Source organism: Diospyros lotus, chromosome 10 (assembly GCF_014633365.1).
Source record: "Diospyros lotus cultivar Yz01 chromosome 10, ASM1463336v1, whole genome shotgun sequence".
Classification (NCBI taxonomy): Eukaryota; Viridiplantae; Streptophyta; class Magnoliopsida; order Ericales; family Ebenaceae; genus Diospyros; species Diospyros lotus.
Window position 1 is genome coordinate 10,116,962 of NC_068347.1, and position 25,426 is coordinate 10,142,387.

General features: G+C 39.8%; 1 protein-coding gene across 2 annotated transcripts; it reads left to right on the forward strand.

Annotated features, from left to right (window-relative positions):
• The first annotated feature begins 128 nt into the window (after window positions 1-128).
• On the forward strand, window positions 129-25,426 carry LOC127811819 (fatty acid amide hydrolase-like). 2 transcript variants are annotated; one of them, XM_052351997.1, is made up of 6 exons: window positions 129-242; window positions 412-541; window positions 683-760; window positions 834-981; window positions 24,710-24,754; window positions 24,840-25,426. In XM_052351997.1, the coding sequence occupies exons 1-6, from the start codon at window positions 234-236 to the stop codon at window positions 25,003-25,005; spliced, it is 576 nt and encodes a 191-aa protein (XP_052207957.1). In that variant the 5' UTR covers window positions 129-233; the 3' UTR covers window positions 25,006-25,426. The 2 variants fall into 2 exon arrangements, with proteins under 2 accessions (XP_052207957.1, XP_052207958.1); XM_052351998.1 differs by having other exon boundaries at window positions 207-340.

Here is a 25,426-nt window from a genome sequence, read left to right on the forward strand (position 1 = left end):
TATTATTTGCTTGCTTCAAATTCAAGTTTCTATAACATATATACATATATACTTACAGAAAAAAAAACCCGTATATACATATATATATACATACATACATACATACATAAAGTTGTGGGCTGACTCAATCCGTCCATGGCAATGCAAGCATCCATTGCCTATTCTTGTCAGTTTGGAAGAAGATGGAAAACCTGAGGGTCGTGTTGAATTAGCCTTGCGGAGTCTTCCACAGTATGATGCTGGTAGGTGCTAGACTGGTGATTTAACTCCATCCTTTGATTATTGGAAGATACCTGATTTTGCTTATGCTTACCGGTCTAGGCTGGCCACTCCATCCATGGTATCCTACTCTTTTGCCAGGTTTCATTATCCTCTTTAACTACCACAGGAATAATTTCTGTCAAAATATAGGTTGCAGAACGTGTGATTTCAGACATGGAAGAGTTCAGCAATAAGAAGCCCCCGGCACCATTATTGATTTCTTTTGATGCCGAAGAAGTAAGAAAGCAAGCTGCTGCTTCTACTCAGAGGTTTGAGGAAGGTACAATGATTTTATATTTCAACTCCCATTTTCTTACCTATTGAATGGGTATTGATTTATAATGGCTACCCTTGTTTATGAGTGCGTTTAAGTTATGCTGAGTTCTTTTATGCAATTGCCAAATGGCTGTTGGTTGTGCAGGAAAACCATTGTCAATCCTGGATGGGATTTTTGTCTCAATCAAAGATGATATAGACTGTTATCCACATCCCTCAAAGGGTATATATAAATTTTCATTGTTGCACTTTTTCTAAATAAAGTAATAATTTTTGTCACTATGCCATGGCAATAGGTGCAACAACATGGTTTCATGAGGTGCGCCCTGTTAAAAAGGATGCAGTTTCTGTATCAAGATTACGTAGCTGTGGTGTGATTTTTGTTGGAAAGGCAAATATGCATGAGCTGGGCCTGGGAACGGCTGGAAACAATCCAAATTATGGGTAAGTTATCATGTAATGGTCATAAACAAATAGCTAAATATAGTATCTGTATTCAAATATTTAAAAATGCATGACAATGTGATCTCAGTGATCAATTGGCAGATAAATTATTTCAGTAGTTACACATTTGACTGTGATGGGCACTGTTTGAATCAACACCTATGCATATGAGCTTGCTTTGCTAAATTGCTTTACTGTATTTGCTCTTGCAGTTCACAAAATTCATACCTTTTGTTTGGCATGTTTTTTAAATTTCAGTTGTACTTCTCAGGTGTGATTCTTGTGATATGTTTATTTCAGTAGTTACACATTTGACTGTGATGGGCACTGTTTGAATCAACACCCATGCATATGAGCTTGCTTTGCTAAATTGCTTTACTGTATTTGCACTTGCAGTTCACAAAATTCATACCTTTTTGTTTGGCATGTTTTTTAAATTTCAGTTGTACTTATCAGGTGTGGTTCTTGTGATATGTTTATTTTAGTAGTTACACATTTGACTTTAGCTTCCACTTGTCCCCTTGCATCTCTCATATAATTGCTCTATGTATCCAAAAGAAACAACTGCTGGTGCCTGAGGGTTATGATGGCTTGACTCAAGATGAGGGGTGAATTGAGTCAATAAAAAAATTTTCAATTTTAAATCTCTTTTACATTGTTTATCTTGTTAAGTGCTGAATATAAAATGAATAAGCAAACCAAACAATCACATTATGCACAAGTCTTTTATAGTGGTTTGGTGCCACTTGCACTTACATCCACTCTACAATATTCAATCTCTACAATATTCAATCCAATCTTGTTGTTTCACTATTCAGACATTGGGGTTTTTCTCACCCAAGCTCACCTCAAAAACTTGTACAGCCCCTAGATTCACTAGCTCTAGGTATCCAACACACCACAACTAGTAGGTCACTGCTTGCCTTTACTAGTCAAATAAAGTTTAAAATGATTACAACGTTTTACTTGCCTGGCACTAGCAGGTTACCAACACAACCTTTATGCTTCATTTGGATTGGTACTCACTGTGATAAAGAGTAATTTATTTAATGCTGGAAGTGTTGAGGTGATTATTTAATCCGCAAGCATAGGTTATCTATCCAAAATGAAATCATCATCATTGGAAGCCTCAATCCTACTAAGTGAGGTTGGTCACATGAATTCTAGCTCTCCAATTATCTTTATCCATGGTCATATTTTCGGTAGGGTCATTATATCTTATGTCATGTCAAAGCATTCTTTTACCAAAATTTCTTCAGTCTTATTACCTCTTTTATTCCATTCTATCCACTCGCTTAACAAGTGTGTCTGGCCTTGTCACATGTTTTATCATCTTAACAGCATCTCATGCATCTTATCTTCCTGAGGCATATTTATCTAAAGTGTTAACAGAATAATCTTCTATATTTTTATTTATATACAGCTTTCTGGTATATATGTACAAAGGATATCTTTATAGGGAAAAGACTTAGATCCTAAATCAAAGGAATTGACTCCTAAATAAAAGGGATTTGGAAATCAGATCCCAAATCATGGGGAAAAAAAAATATGAAAGTTCAATCACATATTTATTATTTACATTTAAACTAAGAGAGAAATTAGAGATTTCTAACACTTCCCTCAAGCTGGTGAATAAATATTAGTCATTCCCAGCTTGCTTGTTAGTTTCTGGAATCTGTGTACAAAGTCCCTTAGTTAAAACATCTACAATTTGTTCTTCAGATGGCACATCTGGTAGGCTAATAAGTCCTGCTTCTATCTTTTCTTTGATGAAGTGTTTGTCTATATCTCCACATGTTTGGTTCTGTCATGTTGCATCAGATTATTTGCAATGTTAATCGCTGACATATTATCATAGTAAACCTTCATCTTCGTATTTTCCCAAATCATCTAAGATGATCTTAAGTCACATTAGCTCACAAATACCAAGTGCCATTGCTCTGGATTCTGCTTCTACATTTGATCTTCTCCACATTACCAAATTATTTCCTAGGAAGTTGCAATAGACCAAGGTATATCTTCTGTCAGATAATGAGCCTGCACAGTTAGCATCAGTGTATGCTGTTAGGGATAGATCTTGGTTAGGTCGTGTTGGAAAAAGATAGAGATAAGCCAAAAAAAGGATCTATAAACCGAATGGATAAGGGTCAAAGGTGATCACAACAAATCAAATTAACAGATAAAGAAGAATAAGGATAAAGCAGCCTCGGAATCAACTAAAGATATCCAAGTCATGCTAATCCAAATCTATAAATTAGTTAGCTAAATTTATGTTGAATCCCTTGGATCTGACATAGTTCTCTCCTCTTTGTAGAGAGAATTTAGGTAGAAATTGAGATGGGGGGAAGGGAAATTAGAGAATTAAGGGAGAAGAATTGAGAATGAAATAAGAGGGAAGAGAATTAGAGAGGGAAATTGAATGAGAATCAATTCAAATGGTATTCAATGATTCACAATGAGTTTAGGACGAGCCTGGCGGGATCTGACAGAGTTCTCTCTCCTCTTTGTAGAGAGAATTTAGGTAGAAATTGAGATGGGGGGAAGGGAAATTAGAGAATTAAGGGAGAAGAATTGAGAATGAAATAAGAGGGAAGAGAATTAGAGAGGGAAATTGAATGAGAATCAATTCAAATGGTATTCAATGATTCACAATGAGTTTAGGACGAGCCGGCGGGAGGTTGGCGCCAATAACGGTTACCACTTCCCGCATTCAAATTTTACACTTCTCCTTAATTACACTTGTCCTACTGACATTCTTACTTATTACAATAGTCCCCCTTATAGGTACACAACAACTCCCCCCTCCTTAAGCTATTTCTTGTCCTTAAGAATGCTAAGTAAGCTGGCCGCGCTTGGGAATTGTTGGAGGAACTATGGTAGATACTCCCAAGTGTTGTTGTCAAGGTGCAATGAGGACCATTGCACTAACACTTGGGTGAGTGGGTTGGAATTTCACCCTCTTATCCAAGATAGCTACTGGTGTGGCTGTTGGTTGCCCCTCTTTGAGTGGTGGTGGGAGGAATTGATTGGCTGTCTGATTCCAGTTGCCTTTTTTGAGGAGGGACACATGGAACATGGGGTGAATTTGTGTTCCCTTGGGTAGTTACAGCTGGTAGGTTATCGGCCCTACCTTTGCAGTGATGGTATAGGGGCCGTAGAACCTAGGGCTTAGCTTAGTAATAGGCTGCCTTGAGAGGGATCTCAAATGGGGTTGACTAAGCTTGAGGTATACCTCCTCTCCTACCTCAAACTTCCTCTCACTCCTCCTTTTATTTGCCAGCTGCTTCATCCGGTTTTGGGCCTTGGCCAACTTTGTTTTTAAGGTCTGTAGGATGTCCTGCCTGTGTTGCAGATAGGCATCCACAACAGCTACTAATGTTGGCTCCACCATAGATGGTAGTAGGTTAGGCTTGTATCCATACAAAGCCTCAAATGGTGTCATCCCAATGGATCTATGGTAGCTGGAATTATACCACCATTGTATTAGAGACAGTCATTTGTGCCACCCCTTAGGCTGCATAAAACAGAAACACCTCAGATAGGTCTCAAGGCATTGGTTAACCCTCTTCGATTGGCCATTAGTCTCCGGGTGGTAGGAGGTGGACATGTGGAGCTTAGAACCCAACAATTTCAGTAGATCTTGTCAAAACAAGCTAGTGAACACCTTGTCCCTGTCCGAAATGATGGTTTGGGGCACCCCATGTAATTTCACCACATGGTCCAAGAATACCCTGACCACTTCTTGTGTTATGAATGGGTGGGACAGACTGAGGAAGTGGCTATACTTAGTCAATCAATCCACCACCACCAAGATACAATTCTTCCCCTCTGACCTGGGCAATCCCTCTACAAAATCTATAGTTTTGTTGGCCCAAGCCTGATCTGGGATCCCTAAAGGCTACAGGGGGCCTGGCCTTGCCACCGACTCGTGCTTGCACCTCTTGCATGTGTCACATTGCAATACAACTCCATCACTGCCTTTTTTAAGCCAGGCCAATAGAACACCTGCTTTACCTTTCGGTAAGTGTTCTGGATACCAGTGTTCCCCCAAGGGGGAATCATGCATGGTCTGGAGGATTCTTCTCTTCAATGCCTCACAATCCACTATTAGGAACTGCCCTCGGTATCTCATTAAGCCATTGCAAATGGTGTACCCGTACTTGCTATTGCCATCCAAGCTGAGCTGCTCCAATAGCTCCCTTGCCCAAGTCTCTTTATCATAGCTTGTTGTCACCTCTTGGTACCAATCTAGTACCAAAGTTGTGATAGTTGCATAGTCTCCCTCCTCATAGCATCTTGATAGGGCGTCAGTAACCCTTGCGGGCATAACCCAATGGTCAGGGGCGAGCATGTCTTTAGGATGTTTAGACTGTAGCCGCTACATAGCTGGTGAGAGGTCCCATGTTCGATCCTTAGCTGTTGAGTTCCGTGATTAACCTCCTCTCCCCATATGTGGGGTCGGCAGGGAGGGGCCCTTAAGGTAAGGGATTTCACCTTTTTTTTTAGGGCGTCAGTAGCCACATTTTCTTTTCCTTTTCTATACTGAATCACAAAATTCAATCCCATTAGTTTAGCCATCCCTTTCTTTTGCAAATTGGTATGCAACTTTTGCTATGAGCAGAACTTGAGACTCTCATGATTTGTCCTCTGATTGTGAATTGTCCCCCCTCCAAATAGTGTCTCCACTTATCCACTGTCATAAGCACGACCAATAACTCCTTGTCATAAGTGCTGTGTCCTTGATGCCTTGAGGCTAAGGCCTGGCTCATGAAAGCCAAGGGTCGGCCATCTTGTGATAAAATAGCCTCTACTCTCGTTCCACTAGCCTTTGTCTCCAAGGTGAATGGCTTACCAAAATTAGGGATCCCCAACACGAGCATCTCACACATGGCTTGCTTCAATTGCCCAAAAGCAGCCTTTGTCTCTTCACTCTATCTAAAGTTATCCTTTTTTTTAATAATTATGTCAATGGTTTGCTTATCAACCCATAGTTTTTCACAAAACGTTTGTAATAGCCCGTCAACCACAAGAACCCCCTCAAGGACTTGATGTTCCCTGGTCTAGGTATAGTCGAAATTTTCTTGGGGTTAGTGCTAACTCCAGCACTAGAGATAACATACCCTAAATACTCCACCTGCTTCCAAGCAAAGGCACATTTGGACTTTTTGATGCATGGCCTATTGAGTCTAAGGACCTGAAATGCAGTCCGAAGGTGTTCTAGGTGCTGAGAAAAGGTAGGGTTGTAGATCAATATATCATCAAAGAACATTAGCACAAATTTCCGAAGGTATGTTTCAAAGATGTGGTTCATTAGGGCTTGAAAGGTTGCTGGTGCATTAGTTAATCCTAACAGTATCACTGTAAACTCATAATGCCCATGGTGAGTTCTGAAAGCTATTTTGGGTATATCGATTAGGTTCATTTGGATTTCATGATAGTCGGATCTTAGGTCAAGTTTGGAGAATACTGAAGCATGGCTCAATTCATCTAAGAGGTCTTTAATAATAGGAATAGGAAATTTATCCTTGACAGTGATGTGGTTTAGCTGGTGGTAGTTGTCAGCAGCTAGGGTTTCCCTAAGTAAAAAGAAACAACAGCAAGAGTAATGTTTCTGTATTGGGAAAGATGGCAGCTGATATGGAATGATTCAATCATTGATCGGTGATTGATTAATTGATGATTGATTGATTGATGATTCAATCATTGATTGGTGATTGATTAATTGATGATTAATTGGTGATTGATTGATTGATGATTCAATCATTGATTGGTGATTGATTGATTGATGATTGATTGGTGATTGATTATATATGTTTCCTAGATTGATTGACTGTATATATTATTTCCTAAAAGTAAAATTGTATCTTGTAGATTAGATTATGTTTTTTATCTTGGTTGTATCCTAAATTGTATAGATCCTAGGATTCTTTCCCAAAGTTAGTTGTTTCTTATTTTTGTAAAGAAGCTTGTATAAATCAAGCTTTTCTAGTGAATAAAAAAAGTGAGACAGTAAGGTTATTTTTTTCCAAAACTTAACATGGTATCAGAGCCTTAGGGGTTGTTTTTGTTCTACAATTCTTTGGGATCTATAAAGCCTATCCTTACCAGTCTTCCCATCTTTCGTTTGTCATCTGAATCTTAGCCAAGAGATGTCTTCCGTCCAAGAACCTACATCAGGCACAGCCAATTCTTGCCATACCTCAGAAGTTCCAATTGTTGGAACTCAAAATGGGACCTTGGGAGGAGAATTGCAGTCTCTCCAGGCAGCCTATCGTTTGAACGGGAAAAACTATCTAAAGTGGTCACAGCTGATCCGGACCTTTCTTAAAGGGAAGGGGAAGCTTAGCCACTTGTTAGGAATGGGACCAAAAGAAGGTGATCCAGCATTCGTAGCATGGGACAAGGAAGATTCCTTGGTAATGTCCTGGCTTTGGAATTCCATGGTTCCTGAGATCAGTGACACTGTCATGTTTTTTACCACAACTAAGGATATTTGGGAGGCCATAAACTTGACCTATTCCAAGGTTAAAGATGCAGCCCAAATCTATGAAATACGGGCAAGGGTGGCAGCAACCAAACAAGGCTCAAAGACCATCACAGAGTATGCAAATATGTTGCAAACTCAATGGCAAGAGCTAGATCACTACCAATGTTTGAAGATGAAATGTAGTGAGGATGCTGCACTCCATAAGAGATTTGTTGAAAAGGAGCGGATATATGACTTCTTGGCCGGCCTCAACAGTGAATTTGATGTGGTTAGAGTACAGATTCTTGGCAAGGAGGATTTACCTTCCTTGAATGACGTAATCTCCTTAATAAGGGCAGAAGAAGGGAGAAGGGGTGTGATGCTAGAAGCTATCTTTGGTAAGAGTTCTGCCAAAACTCATAATCAAAACAAAGGCCCTAGGGATGAAAAGAAACCAGTGGATAGGTATTCTTTATGGTGTACCTTTTGTAAAAAACTTAGGCACACCATAGAGAAGTGCTGGAAGCTCCATGGAAAGCCATTTAGAGGGGGACCAGCAAGGAGTCAAGTGCATATAGCAGCAGCCAACGGTCAGCAACAACTGGAACCGAGAGGATTGGAGCATGGGGGACAATCTGTTGAACTCAACAAGGTAGAAATTGAAAGACTAAAAAATTTTCTGGGATCTCTAGACAAAAAGGCAGAAAAAGGTAGCTCTCTTGCTTTCACAGGTATTGCTTCCTTCACTTTTTCCCTACATGCTTCAGAAACTTTACACCAACATTGTTGGATCCTAAACTCGGGTGCTTCAGATCACATGACATCCCATCCACAATTGTTTACTTCCTATAATCGTTGTCCTAGCTCTAGAAAAATTACAATGGCAGATGGCTCACTCATTACCGTTGCTAGTCAAGGAGATATTCTTTTCAATGATCACCTAACCCTCAAGAATGTCCTTCATGTCCCCAAATTATTTGCTAATCTTATATCTGTTCAAAAACTTTTTGAGGATGAGATGTGGTTACAGCATTATAGAATGGGTCATCCCTCCTTATTTGCCCTAGTAATGGATGAACTCACTAAAGATATTCAGACAGATGTGCTATGATGTATGCTATTTGCAGATGACATAGTGTTGGTGGATGAAACAAAAGAAGGAGTGAACACTAAGCTTGAGTTGTGGAGAAACAATTTAGAATCTAAGGGATTTAAATTAAGTAGAAACAAAACAGAATATATGGAATGCAAATTTAGTAAAAATGCAAGAGTGGATGATGTTATAATAAAATTAGAAGACCAAATCTTACAAAGAAAAGACCATTTTCGATATTTGGGATCAGTGATTCAAAAAGATGGAGAAATCCACAAGGATGTCGCACATAGAATTAAGGCAGGTTGGCTAAAATGGAGAAATGCATCGGAAGTGTTATGTGATAGTAAAATCCCATTAAAATTGAAAGGAAAATTTTATAGGACAACTATAAGACCAGTCTTGCTGTATGGCTCAGAATGTTGAGCAGTCAAATACCAGCATGAGCAAAAGACGAGTGTAGCGGATATGAGGATGTTAAGATGGATGTGCGGACATACAAGAAAGGATAAAATTAGAAATGAAGTTATTCTTAATAAGGTAGGAGTAGTTCCAATCGAGGAGAAGATGAGAGAGACTAGACTAAGATGGTTTGGTTATGTGAGAAGGAGACTAAGAGACGCTCTTATAAGGAGAGTTGATGAAATGGAACAATTAGTCACAAAAAGAGGTAGAGATAGACCCAAGAAGACTTTGGCAGAGACTTAAAATTTGATATGAAATATATGGATTTAAATGAGGATATGACAAAAGACAGAAATACATGGAAGTCTAGAATTCATGTAGCCGACCCCACATAGTGGGATAAAGGCTGGATATGTTGTTGTTGTTGTTTTCATTGTGCTGATTGTGAACTTGCCAAACATAAAAGGGTTTCTTTCCCTCTTTCTAATAAAAGGACTGATTTCCCCTTCTCTTTAATCCATAGTGACATTTGGGGTCCATCAAGTGTTCCCAATATTTCTGGGACAAGATGGTTTGTCTTATTTGTTGATGATTGTACTAGAGTGGTGTGGTTATATTTGTTGAAAGTCAAGTCAGAAGTAAACCATGTTTTCCCCGATTTTTAAACATAGTTAAGACTCAGTTTGGGGTAAATGTAAAGTGGTTTAGATCTGATAATGCTAGAGATTTCTTCAATCACACTCTATCCGCTTTTTTTCAACAAAAAGGTATTATTCATGAGTCTTCTTGTCCTTACACCCCTCAACAAAATGGGGTGGCCGAGAGAAAAAATGGTCATCTTCTAGCTGTTATTCGAGCACTTCTTTTTCACCATAATGTCCCTCAACATTATTGGGGAGAAGCAGCCCTAACTGCCACCACTCTTATCAACAGATTGCCATCTAAAACCCTAGAATCTCAAAGTCCTATTCAACTATTGATGAGTCATTTTCCTGACTTCCATGTGACTAGTAATTGGCAGCCCAAGATATTCGGGTGCACGGCCTATGTTCATATTCCAACAGCCAATAGAGGGAAACTAGATCCTCGTGCCTTAAAATGTGTATTTATTGGATATTCATCTACACAAAAAGGCTATCGATGCTATCATCCTCCCTCAAAGAAATATTTTGTATCTGCTGATGTTACCTTTGCTGAAAATAAGTCGTACTTCAGATCATCAACTATTTTAGAACAAAATCAGACCTTGATTAATAGGGATTTCTCCTTTCTTCCTGACCCTAATATGCTATCCTTGAACCCATCTCCTAGACATAAAGACTCGAAAAACATGACACTTGAGAAAGCTTCACTTTCTACTCCTCGGCCTATGCAGGTATACTCAAGGAGGAATAAAACCGAATCTAGTCCTATGTAAGCTCCTGCATCCTCTACAAGTCCTAGTCTTACGGTCTCTACAAGCAGTAGCACCGACAATCCTGCCATTTCAGAGTCATCACCAGGTATTCCCGCAACCAATTCTCTTGATATGACTCATATGAGCTCTACAAAATCTGCTGAAGCTATTGTCCAACTAGATACCTATGACCTTGATTAGCCCATTGCTCTAAGAAAAGGGAAAAGAACTTGTACCAAGCATCCATTACACCTATTTCTTTCCTTTTCTAAGTTGTCTCCTACCCATAAAGCCTTTCTTACCAGCCTACATACCATCCCTATTCCAAAAAGTTTTTCTGAAGCTATAGGGAATAAGAATTGGAAGGATGCCATGGAAGCTGAGATGACAGCCTTGGTAAAAAATCAGACTTGGGAAGTGGTAAAATTGCCTAAAGGAAAACATCCAATGAGTTGTAAATGGGTTTATACTGTGAAATATAGGTCTGATGGATCTCTAGATCGGTACAAAGTAAGATTGATTGCCAAGAGATATACACAAGTGTATAGGGTAGACTATTTGGACACTTTTGCACCGGTGGCTAAACTAAATACAGTTAGAGTCCTTCTTTCGTTAGCTGCTAATCTAGGTTGGCCATTGCATCAGTTTGACGTGAAAAATGTATTTTTACATGGTAACCTAGAGGAGGAGGTATATATGGAAATACCACCAAGTTATGAAATAGCCACACAAGGGTCGGTTGTATGCAAACTAAAAAAAGCCATGTATGGACTGAAACAATCCCCACATGCTTGGCATGGGATATAGACAAAGCCAAGGAGACCATACTCTTTTTATTCAACATTCGGCCACAGAGGGAGTAACTGTGTTAATTATGTATGTAAATGATATTGTTTTTACCGGCAATGACAAAGAAGGGATGACTCAATTAAAGGAGTGCTTGTTAAAGGAGTTTGAAATCAAAGATTTGGGGAGATTAAAATATTTTTTGGGAATAGAGGTGGCTCATTCTAAAGAGGGCATATTCATATCTCAGCAAAAATATGTGGTAGACTTTTTAAAGGAGACCAGATTGCTAGGATGCAAAGCAAGTGACACACGCATTGACCCAAATCATAAGTTGGGAGAAGCTCTAGAAGGAGATAAGGTTGACAAGGGAGTTTACCAAAGGCTGGTTGGAAAGCTGATATATTTGGCCCATACTCGGCTAGATAGCCTATGCTGTGGGGGTGGTTAGTCAATTCATGCATAACCCAAGGGAAGTCCATCTTAAAGCTGTGTATCGAATACTCCACTATCTAAAATGAGCACCTGGAAGAGGCATTTTGTTCAAAAAGGGAGAAGCTATGACCCTTGAGGCCTACACAGATGCAGACTATGCCGGCTCTGTTGTAGATAGAAGATCTACTTCCAGATATTGTACTATGTTGGGAGGCCATTTGGTAACGTGGAGGAGCAAAAAACAAAATGTGGTGGCTAGGTTAAGTGCTAAGGCAGAATTTCGTTCCATGGCTCTAGGTATGTGTGAATTATTGTGGCTAAAAATTCTTCTAAATGATCTCAAGATTGAGTGGACTACGCCTATGAAGCTCTACTGTGACAACAAATCGGCAATCAATGTCGCTCATAATCCTGTTCAACATGACAGGACAAAGCACATTGAAGTAGATAAGCACTTTATCAAGGAGAAATTGGATAGTGGGCTGATATGCACACCATACATCTCATCACAAGATCAATTAGCAGACATGCTAATTAAGGGCCTGCGTACACCAGTGTTTAACAGGATGATAAGCAAGATTGGGATGCAAGATATACACGCTCAATCTTGAGGGGGAGTGTCAGCAGCTAGGGTTTCCCTAAGTAAAAAGAAACAGCAGCAAGAGTAATGTTTCTGTATTGGGAAAGATGGCAGTTGATTTGGAATGATTCAATCATTGATTGGTGATTGATTAATTGATGATTGATTATATATGTTTCCTAGATTGATTGACTGTATATATTATTTCCTAAAAGTAAAATTGTATCTTCTAGATTAGATTATGTTTCCTATCCTGGTTGTATCCTAAATTGTATAGATCCTATGATTCTTTCCTAAAGTTAGTTGTTTCCTATTTTTGTAAAGAAGCTTGTATAAATCAAGCTTTTCTAGTGAATAAAAAAAGTGAGACAGTAAGGTTATTTTTTTCCAAAACTTAACAGTAGTCAATACAAAAGCGCTAGGTTCCATCTTTTTTTTTTTAACTAAAAGGACAAGAGAGGCAAATGGGCTTCTATTGGGACAGATAATAGAGTTGTCCAGCATTTCTTTGACTAATTTCTCGATTTCAATTTTAAACTTTGGGGAATATCTACAAGATCTTATGTTAACTGGGGTAGCTTTGGGTTGTAAGGGAATGGAGTGATTAAATGGCCTTTTAGGGGTTAGATCCTTAGGATCTGCAAATAAGTCCCTAAACTCAACAAGTAATGCATTGAGGAAGCCAACTCATGTACCTGCCATGGGGGTGTGGTTAGCTAGTTGGTGGTCATCGAGCACTGTCCCTCCTATTCCCCTTGCTCCTCGGTCTCCTCATTGGCCTCAATCAAGAATAATTGAGCCACCTGAGAGAGCCTGCACTTGAGTAGCTTGTGCAACCTCTTTCCCCTAATCAAATTGTAGGCCCTTTTTTCCACATTCCGCTATAATGTGATTCTCCTACCTTCATTCTCCAATGTAACCTCCATCTTATTAAAGTCGAAGTTGATAGGACTTACTCCTTTCATCCAATCAACCCCGAAAACTTTCTGGCAGCCTCCCAATTTTAGCAACCTCAAGTCTGCTTCAAACGTTTCTCTTTGCTTTATCCAACAAAATCCCAGACAATCTAATTTACTCAGTACCTTGCTCCCATTAGCCACTGTTACCGATAGGGGTTAGGTGCTAGACAACTCACAATTCATCCTCCTTGTTGTCCCTTCGTTAATGAAGTTGTGGGTACTCCCACTGTCAATTAGCACCATGAGGGTTCCCTCTTGCAGCTTCCCTTCAACTTTGATAATCTTGCTGCTAGCCACTGTCATAGGCTGAGGTTATATGAGTAATTAGAATAGCATGGGCAGTATTGTAATAGCTGGGAGAGGAATAATTCAAATTCCTCAAGTGGGCGCGTGCTGGGCAGTTAGTTACTGCCGCGCCACTTGTATCTTGCTTATAAATAATAGTTGATCGAGGATGGGGAAATCATGTGAGGATTATTCCACAATTTCCTTTCCCTCCCTTTCTCAATTTGCTCTCATTTCTCTCTCTCTCCGATTCTAGAACTTACTCTCCCTCTCCTTTTCCCTTCTCAATCTTTCCCTCCTCTCGCATTTCCTTCTCAATTACGGAAGGAACTCTCCTGTCAGATCCGAGTCTGACAGCCACTCCTTTTTATGGCATGCAAGGATATAATGTCATTGTCTTCTTCTTCCCAATCATCCCCCACAACCATGACCTCTCCTTCAGCGTCCTTCTCCATCTCTCCCCCTTCCAACAGGAGCAATTGTAACAGCCCACCTCCCGGAGCCCCCGTGCACCAAGAGGATTCGTGAGAGGGTCATTACTAAAATGATACCGAACAAAACACAACTACAACTCATGTAAAATCCTTATTAAAATCATATTCTTTTTATCATTTCACATCTCATAATCATTTTTACAAAATCATTCATCACTTGGGCCCACTTAGGCTTACATAACATATGACAATCTCAAAAACGTAAACATTAACCTTAACAAAGACACGATGACACCCAGGATCTAGTTTCGGGAGAGCTCTACACTTGCTACCATGACTTGACGGCCTGGACCCAAACCCCGCTGAACGTACCTGCTATCACAGGCGTATCTCTTACCTGGAATGATGGAAAACAAACATGAGTTGCGAGACTCAGCAAGTTTATGAAAGGAAGGCTATAGGTTTAAGGTAGGACTCTTCCCATGACACCCCATGCATTTTATGTCAATGCAACCATGCCATGTCATGATCCATATATACCTTACTTCTACATGCATAACATAAAGTTAACTACACATAAGGAACCAGGGGCTCACATAAGTCACACATTGGCACTCGGGTCCCGCATACAAACCTGTTGTAGCCTAACATAGGCTACCATATCATCATTCTCTTAGACCAGCCTTTTCCTGACATGGTCTGCTTTTCCTAACATTCAACATTTGGCTTTTCCTAATACTCGTTACATGCTTTTCCTGATACCCATCATACCCTCATATGTTATTCCTGTCATACATCACATTATCATATACTTTCGCGATCTTGGTCTTCCCTTAGGCTAACCCTGAGCTAATATCTAAGTTGAGCCGAAGCTCACATGAGTCGGTACTCCTGACACTTGGCACGGTACTCCCGTCCAAAATAACAGTAACAATAAAACCATGCGATGCAACACATAAGAAATGCAATGGGCTTTGTAGCATAAACGTGATGACAAGGCCCCCATAAACCAAGCATCAGGCCCTGCTACGTCTCACATAGGAATACACATATGCAGCATGCTCTAAATGCATATGCTCACCTAGGATACCCAAGTTGGCTCTTAGACCAACCGGGTCATACCAATGCTCATACATCCCATCACACAAAGCATGATCCCACGTGAATGCAACCCAGCCCCCTGTAGCACACACATCATGATATGCACAAACCAAGGCGGGAATCTGGAGTACTAGCTCTTCTGGCTCGTCTAGCGCTTATCGTAACAACTGATGACTGACGCTCATACATCTAGCCATCAACTGCCACGACCCACGGTCGACAGTCAGTGGTTTTGTACCCCATACCCCTAGACACACTTACTGACACTATTAACTTTATATCTTCTAAACTTAACATTACCCAACATTTCTCCATAACTCATCATGTACATAACCACATAACATCATGATACCATTCTCATTTGTAGAAAATCATCTCAACATATATAATAGACTTTTAACATATTTTCATATTACCAGATTATTTTCTAAGAACCTAGCCCCAGTGGGTTCGACATCATTCCCAAGGAAAGCAGAGCGATACGAAGCTCCGTGACGGTCGAAAAGAGAGACACCAAGACATCATTATTTAACTCATTCCATTGACAATAAACTCATTAATAAAACATAAGTCATAGGGTGGTTACCACGCGGATTATAACTATTAATGCGTGGAACCGAGTCACGGTGAGGGAGGGTTTAAAATATCAGAAATAACGAAGACTCTCGCAGGAAATGAAGATCATGGGGAGGGGGATAGGAGCTTGCCTGAAAACGGTTGATTCCTGCCTCTTTTGTGCTTCCGATGCGAAGTAAAACGTTTCCTAACAATTAATACAACTGTGACCTAAATTAATTAATTTTAACTACGTAAACTATATAATTTAACCGTATAAAATTTATAATTTAAACATATAATATTTATAATAATTTTACTCACTTACCTGAATACTTTAATCACCGATAAATCCCTAAAATCTCTTGATTTTCTCTAATTTTCTTCCCTCCCATCTACTGCTCGCGAGCCCTTCTTCTCCCCTTATTTTCTCTCATTCCTTTCTCTCATTTACTCCCTGTTTCTTGGCCGCAAAAGTGGCCGAATTGGCCTTCAAATTGCCTTCAATGCTTGCTGCCCAAGCCTCCCTTGGTATATATCAACTTAAGTGGCTTTTAAGCCACAAATTGGAATGGCCAAGGATGGGCCACGCCATGCATACACACACACACACACACATATATATACATTAAGTAATTAATTTAATTTAATTTACTTTTTTATTATTATCATTATTATTATTATTATTATTATTATTATTATTTCTATTATTATTGTTATTATTTTTATTATATTTTATTTTATTATTTTCATAAATACTTCCAATTAATTTAATTAATCACCTTAATTTCCTATTTCTTCAAAATATCATAAATAAATATTTTCTCAAAAATCTCCAAATATTCTAACATATCCTCAAACACCCAAATTAATTATTTTTACTTGTCTCCAAATTTTTGGGATGCTACATTTCCCCCCTTATTATTAGAATTTCGTCCTCGAAATTTGCTATCGATCCATTTCCTCAAGACACGCTTGCAATTCTCATGAGATTACTCAACATCACTTCTGGAACATTCCATATCATCATTTTCCAGTATCTCACTAGCCGTCTTGTGTCACCGAATCATCCTCGAGGTCTCGCCTACACTAGGTTCCCCTCTTTTCTTTTTCTTCATGCACTGAGTCAACTACCAACCTCAATTTTCCTTATACGACTTATGACTTCCAAATCACCTTAATATTTACTTCATTTATAGGGTTAAACCTACTCTAGTTATCAGCACTATGCACTCTGCCCACCGAATTCCCATTTGGGAGTTCCTATCGACTGCAGATTCCCTTAGGTGGGTTCTAATATCTAACTTTCACTTATTGGCTTACTGTAGCTCTCCATCGACAGTCACACCTGCTACCCTAAGACCATCAAAGAACATACCCTCAACAACTTGTGATCATCCATCATGCACTTAGCCTCTCACTTATATCGTGCCTTTCATTAAAGCCGCAAACTAATACGAATTGAGATGCAAACACTAAGATTATCCTAGACGTCGAGCACGTACCTTGAGCGGGGTCTACTCCTACCATGTACTTGTGGCAAACCTCAACATCCATAGAATCCTGACCTGAGTCATTAGTCTTCCATCATGCGTTCCGACATTCCATTCTTCAACACTTATTTCCTGCGCTACAGCCATATCCAAATTTAAAGATTCTAACTAAGCTTAACTTACACTAGGAATATAATCCTAACCTTATAAATGAGAACACACTCTTAACTCTACCCGACCATCCTATGTGTGCAGTCTCCTTTCTTAAACCTAAACTTGCATGTAACGAGTATCAGGAAAAGCCAAATGTTGAATGTCAGGAAAAGCCAACCATGTCAGGAAAAGGCTGGTCTAAGAGAATGATGATATGGTAGCCTATGTTAGGCTACAACAGGTTTGTATGCGAGACCCGAGTGCCAATGTGTGACTTATGTGGGCCCCTAGTTCCTTATGTGTAGTTAACTTTATGTTATGCATGTAGAAGTAAGGTACGTATGGATCATGACATGGCGTGGTTGCATTGACATAAAATGCATGGGGTGTCATGGGAAGAGTCCTACCTTAAACCTATAGTCTTCTGTCATGTACCTAGGAGTATAGGAGGGTCAATGTTGTAATAGGAATATAATAAAAGGGGGGTAATCTTGTAATAAGTTTATAATAACTGTTAGGATATATTGTTAGCAAGTGGTTAGGCTGTTAGAAGTCAATTATGCCTATATAATGCTGTTGTTAGGAGTTTATTGGACATACTTGATTTGAATGAATGAAATCTGATTTTCTCTCTTAAGACTCTCCAATCTCCGTCAACTTCTCCCCCTTTCTCTCAATATCTCTCTCTCCTTCTACTGATCTTTCCCTCCTATAATTCTAATTTCTCCTCCCAATTCCGATCACAACCCTAACTAACCCTAGGGTTGTGACAATTGGTATCAGAGCAACCAATCCTTGGCTGTGATTTTATTCGATTTGAAGAGAGTCGGCCATTCAAGTTGTGAATTCTAGCAGTATGTGTTCAAATTTTGCAGGTTAAATCAGCCTCAGTGATTCCGTTGGAGGAATTCTCGGTTGAGAATCTAGATTAAGGTCCAGATTGTGAAGACAAGCAAAAACGACTTGGCTAGGCCGTTCCGTCGGTGCTTCCAAGAACTCTTGAAGCAATTTCAGCTAATCAGAATTAGTAGGCGAGCAACCCAGGCGATTTCAATAGGAGAATTCCGATCGATTAGTTGGCTATAATTTCAGTTCGAAATTTGAAGGTGATTAGGTCAGGTGGTTGAGTGAACAACGATTTCGACGGAGGCGACGCGAACATAGGAGCGTTCACAGTTGGTGATCGGAGGTGAGCGGATAGTTTTTCTGCTGGAACCAGGCATTTTCCTTGGCGATTATGTGAAGCAATTCAGGTGAAGTCCATAAATGAGCCAATGGTCGCAACCAGTGGACGGTGATTGGGAGGGTCGCGGCTGTTGCAAGTCGGAAACAGCAGGCAGAAAAGGTTCCGTAATCCACTGCGACTTGAATATTGGAGGCAACGCTCCTCGGGGAAGAAGCAACGACTGAATTCAGAATTGAACTTGGATTTGGAAGGCGTTGCCGAGTAGAGCAAACTCGGAATTGAAAAGCAAAACCGAGCAAAGCCACTTCGGCTCGGAAGTGAAGACAATGCAGGCTAGGAGAGGTCCGCAGCAATACTGAGTTGAAATTGGAGGCGAATTCGAGCGGCACAACGATAGTTTCGTGGCTAGAAACATTGCTAATCTCAGCCTAGATATGAAGACGTGTGAAGCTGAAACATACTTCGGAAATTGATGCAAATTAGGAAGTTGACGATGAGAAGCAAGTTCCTACGCCACTATTGAACATAAGCGAGTTGCTGGTCCCGAGGCGTTTCAGAGAAGTGATTGGGTGAGGCGAGCACAAGCAAACAAGTTCGATCCCAAACGGTGAGAAACGATTCTGGGGGTCCTCCAAGTCGGTTTGGGCAAGAAGGGCGAATTGAGGCAGAGCTGATCCGATTAATTGAGGTCCATCATCGATTCAGTTAATCGGAATTGAATCAGATTTGGAGGCAAAGCAGATCTAGATCTCAGTGATTTCGTGAGATGAATCTAGAAGCTAAACCAATCCAATCAAGTCTGGAAGTATTAGCACAGCAGCACTCAATCAAGTCCGGAAGTGTTTGCACAACAGAAACGTTGGATTTCGAAGTATACAGTTTGTGAAAAAAATCAGCCATGGAAAGCAATGCACGCATGAGGCAATTGGAGCTCCAATGGCAGCAAAAGAAGGCTGCAATTTCAGCGGGAAACAACAAGAAACAGGAGAAGGGGATCAGCCAATTGGACAAGGGAACAAGAAGTGTGGTATATGAATTGAGCAAGGAATTTGGCCGGATGCTACACAAATAATTGCAGGAGTTTGCAATGATACTTACTAAGAAGTACCATTACAACTTCCCTGCAGAATTCTTTGAGGATTATCATGAGAATTTTAACAAAGAGGATTTGCTTAACATAGAGCAGCCGAAGGAGTACAACTACAAGTTTCCAGCAGAATTCTTCGACCAACCAAGAAGAAATGTTTTCGATGGCCAGCCAGGAAGTTCCCACCAGAAGATGATTGATTCAAACAAGCCAGGATTGAATTTTTGTAACAGAAGATTATTGGAGAAGGAAGCTGTGGAGAGCAAGCTTCTGAAATATTCTGGTGAGCAAAAAGAAGAAGGTGTTGCTGAAGTGGAGAATAAAAATGTTGAGATTGAGCTTCGGGAATATTCTGAGGAACAGAAAGAAGATGTCGTTAAATTACCGACAGGGGCAGATGGTTTGTTTGTTGGAAAAACTCCATATGAGGACATTAAGGGTCTGGATTTCTTGGTATTGGAGCAGCCAGAAGTGACAATTTTGAGTGGTCATGTTAAAAGGAAGACGATTATTGAGCTACATTCACATCTTCAAGTAAAAATTAAGTTAGCTAATGATCCATTCAAGATTGAATCCACCTTTCCTCTGCCTCTTTCAAATTTCTTTCAAGTGAGGGGCTTTCTTAGGGACAAGCACCTTCTGTAGCTTGGGTCTCCTATTTCATCAAGCACTCACAGATTTGAACTTGAAATCATTGAGGCCAATCAGGTTGCTTCTATTGCAGCTCTAAGCCAAATTATGTTTGGGATGGATCTTGCAAACTGAAGAAGAGGCCTAAGAGGAGAAAGAAGGAAAGACGAATGAAGCAAATAGAAAAGGTTGGAATTGGATGAAGAAAGAGCAACTCAATGATAATAAGTTTCTTGGGGACAAGAAACATTTTAAGGCGGAGAGAATTGTCATGTACCTAGGAGTATAGGAGGGTCAATGTTGTAATAGGAATATAATAAAAGGGGGGTAATCTTGTAATAGATTTATAATAACTGTTAGGATATATTGTTAGCAAGTGGTTAGGCTGTTAGAAGTCAATGATGCCTATATAAGGCTGTTGTTAGGAGTTTATTGGATATACTTGATTTGAATGAATGAAATCTGATTTTCTCTCTTAAGACTCTCTCCAATCTCCGTCAACTTCTCCCCCTTTCTCTCAATATCTCTCTCTCCTTCTACTGATCTTTCCCTCCTATAATTTTGATTTCTCCTCCCAATTCCGATCACAACCCTAACTGACCCTAGGGTTGTGACACCTTCCTTTCATAAACTTGCCGAGTCTCGCGACTCATGTTTGTTTTCCATCATGCCAGGTAAGAGATACGCTTGTGATAATAGGTACGTTCAGCGGGGTTTAGGTCCAGGCCGTCAAGTCATGGTAGCAAGTGTAGAGCTCTCCCGAAACTAGATTCTGAGTGTCATCGTGTCTTTGTTAAGGTTAATGTTTACGTTTTTGAGATTGTCATATGTTATGTAAGCCCAGGTGGGCCCAAGTGATGAATGGTTTTGTAAAAATGATTATGAGATGTGAAATGATAAAAAGAATATGATTTTAATAAGGATTTTACATGAGTTGTAGTTGTGTTTTGTTCGGTATCATTTTAGTAATGACCCTCTCACGGATTCTCTTGGTGCACGGGGGCTTCGGGAGGCGGGCCATTACAGCAATTGTCTCTTGCATTAGTGTCCTAGAAAGTACCTATCTCCACACTTGTAACATAGCCCATAAGGCCTCCTCTACTCTATCACTCTTCCCCCTTCTTGCCCCATATTAGTAGGGGGTGGTATTGCCGGCAACTTCGGCATTGCCCCATCCTTGTAGGTCTCTCTTCCTAGCATCCTCGCCATGGGTGGCGATAGGACCAAGCCGTTTCCTTTGCCCTGATTCCTCTGCTTCTTCATCAGGGCTTCCACATTCAACTCTTAGAGTAGAGCACTCTCCATCGGTTCTTGCACTATTCTTGGCCTTGTCATCTTCACTGCAAATCTAAGTTCCTGGTCGCTAAGGAAGCTTGACACGAAGTAGTCTTTGGTCATGTACGGATTTCTGCTAAGCATTAGGGATTTCATCTCCTCGGACCTGAGATGATACTCCTGCATCGATCCACTCTGCTTCATTTTGTTGAACTCCTCAACTACATCCATGGTTCTCTATTAGCGTAGATCTCTCCTCTTAGAATGATCATTCAACCCTCAAAACACACCCGAAACAATCTCTCAATCTCACAATATAAAAGTGAAACAGAAAAATATAAGAATTGAATCAAGAACATTAAAGAACACAAAAACTTATCCTGGTTCAGTCTCAAATGAGACCTACGTCCAAATTGGCTTTGCCCTTTGCTTTCTCCACTATCTTTGAATGATAATACATGATTACATGTGCTTCTTACTCCCAACTCTCAAAGCCCATAAAACCTGAAAGCTATACGGAGTTGATTCCCGAAAGATATACCCTCTTTCACACATAGCACATACTCGCACAAGACAGTATAAAATCACAATGAAAGCTAATCCCAAAGTCTACCTTCTGACCCCTATTTATAGACTATAGAGGCAGGAATAGCTAACCTGACTGACTGCCCCTAAATGACAGTTAAAATAGAAACCGATCAGCCTTCTAGAAATATATCCTTCTAGAAGAACTTATACAAAAAATAAATCCCTGACATCTCTCTTACATTAAAACCCCTAATCTAGTACAAATGCCTTTTAACATTCTCTTCTCCCCAAACCTCGCATAATCCCTTGGCAAACTTCTCCCAGTCGCACTCTTTTCTCACCCTCGACCACCCCTGATACAACACATCTCCTACATCATTCAAGTAGGCCACGGCCAAGTTGATCTTCTGATCTTCGGCCACTTGATGTATCCCAAACAATTTCACACTGGCGAACCCACCAATGTGGCTTCGTCTCATTGAACACTGGCAACTCCAATTTCAAGACAAGGAAACTGTGGTGGTTTGAATTCACTTGGATCTTCGGTCTTCCCTCCACTCCATTGTCCCCCATGACTGCCTCCACCTCCAACGAGCTGACCACCCTTTGGTTTGTGCCAACTCCTGACAGGATTGGATCCGATCTTTCTCGCAAGGGAAAATCCAGGGACATCCTCACCTGTGCTTGGCTTGAGAACATGAGCATAAACTGCTGCATCTGATCACGCAATATATTGCTTTGTTCCCTCATCTCCTCTCTGATCTAGCTGCACATATCTCCGCGAAACTGATCCGATGCCTTCTCGAACTTCTCATCAACCACCATTCCAATGGCATCCTCCATGGATCCAACTCGAGTCTACATGTTCATCACTGTGCCCGTCACCTACTGGAGTTGCAATTCCATTTACTTCATGCGAGTGTTGTCTGCCATCTCTTTGAGTTCATCGAAATTCTTGGGCCAGGAATGATGCTCTTATACCTATTGTCAATCACTTGGATCTGACAGAGTTCTCTCCTCTTTGTAGAGGGAATTTAGGCAGGAATTGAGATGAGGGAAAGGGAAATTAGAGAATTGATGGAGAAGAATTGAGAATGAAATGAGAGGGAAGAGAATTAGAGAGGGAAATTGAATGAGAATCAATTCAAATGGTATTTGATGATTCACAATGAGTTCGGGACGAGCTTATATACCCGGTCCTGGCGGGAAGTTGGCGCGAATAACGGTTACCACTTCCTGCATTCAAAGTTTATACTTCTCCTCAATTACACTTGTTCTACCAACATTCTTACTTATTACAATAGTCCCCCTTATAGGTACACGACAATTTATTGTTATCAATTCCTGTAAATTAGGTGAGTTTGTAGGAGATTTTTTAGGAGTTTTCTGTATATAAGTCATCCTAGATCAATGAAATGCATACAGTGGAATATTTTACAATTCCCCTAATTGATTCTTTTAGGTCGAAACATAATACCTCTTCCTGGAGTTGATTTCCGATAGTGGAGAATTTTGTGAACTGCTTGCATATGATCCATTCCTAGATCATGCATAAACTGGCTAACTAACACTAACATCAAAGATCTCACATATACTTTCATTGAGATAGAAAATACCTTACTTGAAGTAGGCCACCTTAATCCTGAGAAAGTATTTTTGTCTTCCAAGATCTTTGATTTCAAACTGCTTAGCCAATTTTTCCTTTAGACAACTTCTCTCAGCCATATCATAATGTCATCCACATAGACTAGAAAGTGCAGTAACTTCTCTGAATCTCTCTCTCTCTCTTCTCCTTCCAACAAAAGTAATTGCCTCTTACACCAATATCCTGGGAAATATTTATTCCTTCACCACTAGTGAACCAGATCCACCCAAAGTCCTCTGCAAAATCTGTCCCACTCCTCTGCTTCTTCTTGTCTGGAGAATCCAACCTCTTTCCAAAACAACCATCCTCTTTTCTTTTTCTTCTTCTGGCAACGAGCTCAGATGCAGCTGAAATTGATCAAACAGTTGGAGAAGTGTCTCTCTCCCCCTCCCTTCCTCAAACAGTGGGTGACCTTTTTCTATGGTTCTGTGCATACACAACAAAATTGTCACTTTAAACCATATACAATTTGGTATTCTCTGGATAATTCTTTCATTAAGGTTGGCAGTTGGTTAGTGCTGAGAGAGAGGGAGGTTGGAGCTTTGGCAGTTGGTTGGAGCTAAGAGAGAGGAGGCTGGAGCTTTGGCTTGGCCTGAGACAGTTTAATTTTTAATATTATTTCATTTTTATCTTCTAATATATATATGTAAAGCTTAAAACTACACATTGGTTTGATTTGTTATTTTTTATTTTTTTAATCGTATGTTATTTTTTTTTTAGCTTATAATGGTAAGGTTTATGACCAAAATAGAATTTTTAAAGATTAGGGAAAAATAGTCCTTTGACATTCATAATTAAATCCATCAGATACTTTGACAGGGAATTGACGTGATTTATGAAATGGAGAATGCATATCTTTATGAAATGCAGGAACACTTTGGCAAGGAACATTAATTTCTTGGTAGTGGGATTATAGGTTTCTCATATGTTGTTTGTTTATCAGATTTGTTGAAACATTAATTGTGTGTTCAAGAATGGAGCCAATTTACAATTAACTTGCTCCCTCAAAGCAAATGACAATTTTTTTTTAATCTGCTCGGTTGCTTTTAAGCTCCTATATTTGGTGCAAACTACTTAACTTACTGCTGTTTGGGATCAGAAAATGAAAAAGTAAAAAATAAACTTATACAGTCCGCTAACCATTGCCCTAAATAAAATTAGGATTTACATGAACTTACATAGTCTGCTTTATATGCTTTATATATAATTTATAATTTGTTAAATTATTTTATGTAGTTTTACAAATTGCAAGCTTCGTTCTATGGCTATTATGGACAGTAGGTAAACTTCTAAATTCATGGCCTACTATTGAACTCCTCTTGGTCATCCAAAGGTTCTTGCTTATTATTACTATTTGGTCCTACAGCGTGTTAGGATCAGATTCCTCAACAACTAACTATCCAGGAATGGTCCCTCCTGGGCCTGACCTCCCTAGTGCGGCTGTGGATGATGATGTTGTGAATGATGAGAATACAGAGAAAAAAAATATCCAATTCTGGATTGTCTTTAACAAAAAATGTCTAGTCCAGTAAGCTTTACAGGGAACATATTGCTACGTTGAATTGAAGCTCTCCTCACATGACAACATGATCCTTTCCCGGGAAGACACTTGTAATGTATGCATTTTTGGATTTACAAGATTCTGCAGTCAATTTTACAGAAGGCGCTGGAGTTTTACTGGTAAAAGAACAGAGGTATGCGTATCAAGCCGCCAGCTCTTTTTCTAGTCCAGAAATGGGTTGCATGTAATGTAAAGTTGTGATGAAGATTGTACTGTACCTTCTCAAATTTTTCTCGTGCATCTGAAACTGAAAATTGCTACTGCTGTCCTTATATTTCTTCTTATATATATATTCAGATGTATTCTTGCAACTTTTGTATAATTGAGGGCACTCCAAATGACATTGTTTCACTTCCCCCTTGCACCCCGACTATATTAATAAAGCCATCAAC

Excerpts from the sequence above, each read along its gene's own strand:
- LOC127811819 (XM_052351997.1), top strand. Across the intron at positions 542-682 it reads TACTCAGAGGTTTGAGGAAG|GAAAACCATTGTCAATCCTG; the intron begins GTACAATGATTT and ends TTGGTTGTGCAG. Across the intron at positions 24,755-24,839 it reads ATGGCTATTATGGACAGTAG|CGTGTTAGGATCAGATTCCT; the intron begins GTAAACTTCTAA and ends TTGGTCCTACAG.